Here is a 1,071-nt window from a genome sequence, read left to right as displayed (position 1 = left end):
GCGGCCGGAGCCGCCGCGTCAGGGCACCCGGCAGGAGCCTCCGCCGCCGCACGAGGCGCCCGCGCCGCGCCGCACGGTCCGTCTGGAGCTGGTGCTGAAGGACCCGACCGAGGAGGGCTGCGTGGAGTTCAGCTACCCCGAGCTGCTGCTGTGCGGGGACCCGCGGGTACGCGCCGGGCCCAGGGCGGGGGCAGGGGGCCGCCCGCACTCTACCCCGCGGGGGCGGCACCGCTTCTCTCTCGGTTCCTTGTTTTTTGGTTTGTTTGGGTTTTTTGTTTATTTGCCCTTGCCCTCGAGCTCGGGTGAGACCCTTCCTGTTGCTCTCGGCCTGCCAGGTCTGGGGAAGGCCTTTTTTCTCCCTAGGTCTCCGGGCATACCGCAAAATAAGGGCACGGAGCTGCCTGGGGGGTGGGGATCAAGGCCAACAATCCTAGCCTGTTTTACTGCTGCTTGCCAGGCTGGGAGCAGTGAAATTAAAGTGGTCTAAGCCCAGGCCCAGAGCTGTAACAATGCAGGAGAGGGGCTCCTGCAGGTTTGGGACGCAGATGTGGATGAGAGAGGTTGTGAACTCAACCCTAACTGCTAACAATGGCGTTGATTGGAAAACACACGTTCTGCACCAGAAAAAAAACCAAAAAGCAACCCACGTGGCTTAGCCTCCGTTTCTGTGCTCATCAGAGAAAGTTTCTCTGTGCCACTGGAATCTTTCCCGGAAGGGAAAAAAGGATTGTTTCCATAATCTCGCTAGGAGGCAGGAAGCCCATTTTGATTCTCGGGGACTGCCATGTGGAGTGAAACAGGCTGAGGAAGATAGCTTTGTTTCTGAGTTTTGTACTGCTGTCCAGCAAAATATGCAAGTCCTTCCTACCCTAAGATGTAATCATAGTGCAAAGTCTCTAGCTGATTTAGGTAATCCTGGGTCTTCTCTCTTCTGGGATGTAGAGAAATCTGGTGTTTTTGCACGTATGTTTAGGAAGGGGCAAAGAATTGACTGATGTAGAAAATATTCTGGTTACAGTGGAGAAGCTAATAGTCGCTGTTTGCCATACCAGTATCTAAAATATTTGTCAA

The 1,071-nt window shown here is 54.5% G+C and overlaps 1 protein-coding gene across 1 annotated transcript in view; it reads left to right on the top strand.

Annotated features, from left to right (window-relative positions):
- UBN2 (ubinuclein 2) overlaps positions 1-1,071 on the top strand; it is a 54,843-nt gene that overhangs the window by 4,868 nt on the left and 48,904 nt on the right. The window contains exon 3 of the mRNA XM_025204796.1: positions 6-166. Within this exon, the coding sequence (XP_025060581.1) occupies positions 6-166 (161 nt within the window). The remainder of the gene's footprint in view (positions 1-5; positions 167-1,071) is intronic.

This window comes from Alligator sinensis, unplaced genomic scaffold (genome assembly GCF_000455745.1).
Source record: "Alligator sinensis unplaced genomic scaffold, ASM45574v1 scaffold166_1, whole genome shotgun sequence".
Lineage (NCBI taxonomy): Eukaryota > Metazoa > Chordata > Crocodylia > Alligatoridae > Alligator > Alligator sinensis.
The sequence above is the reverse complement of the archived record's forward strand: the minus strand, read 5'-3'. Positions and strand labels throughout refer to the sequence as shown.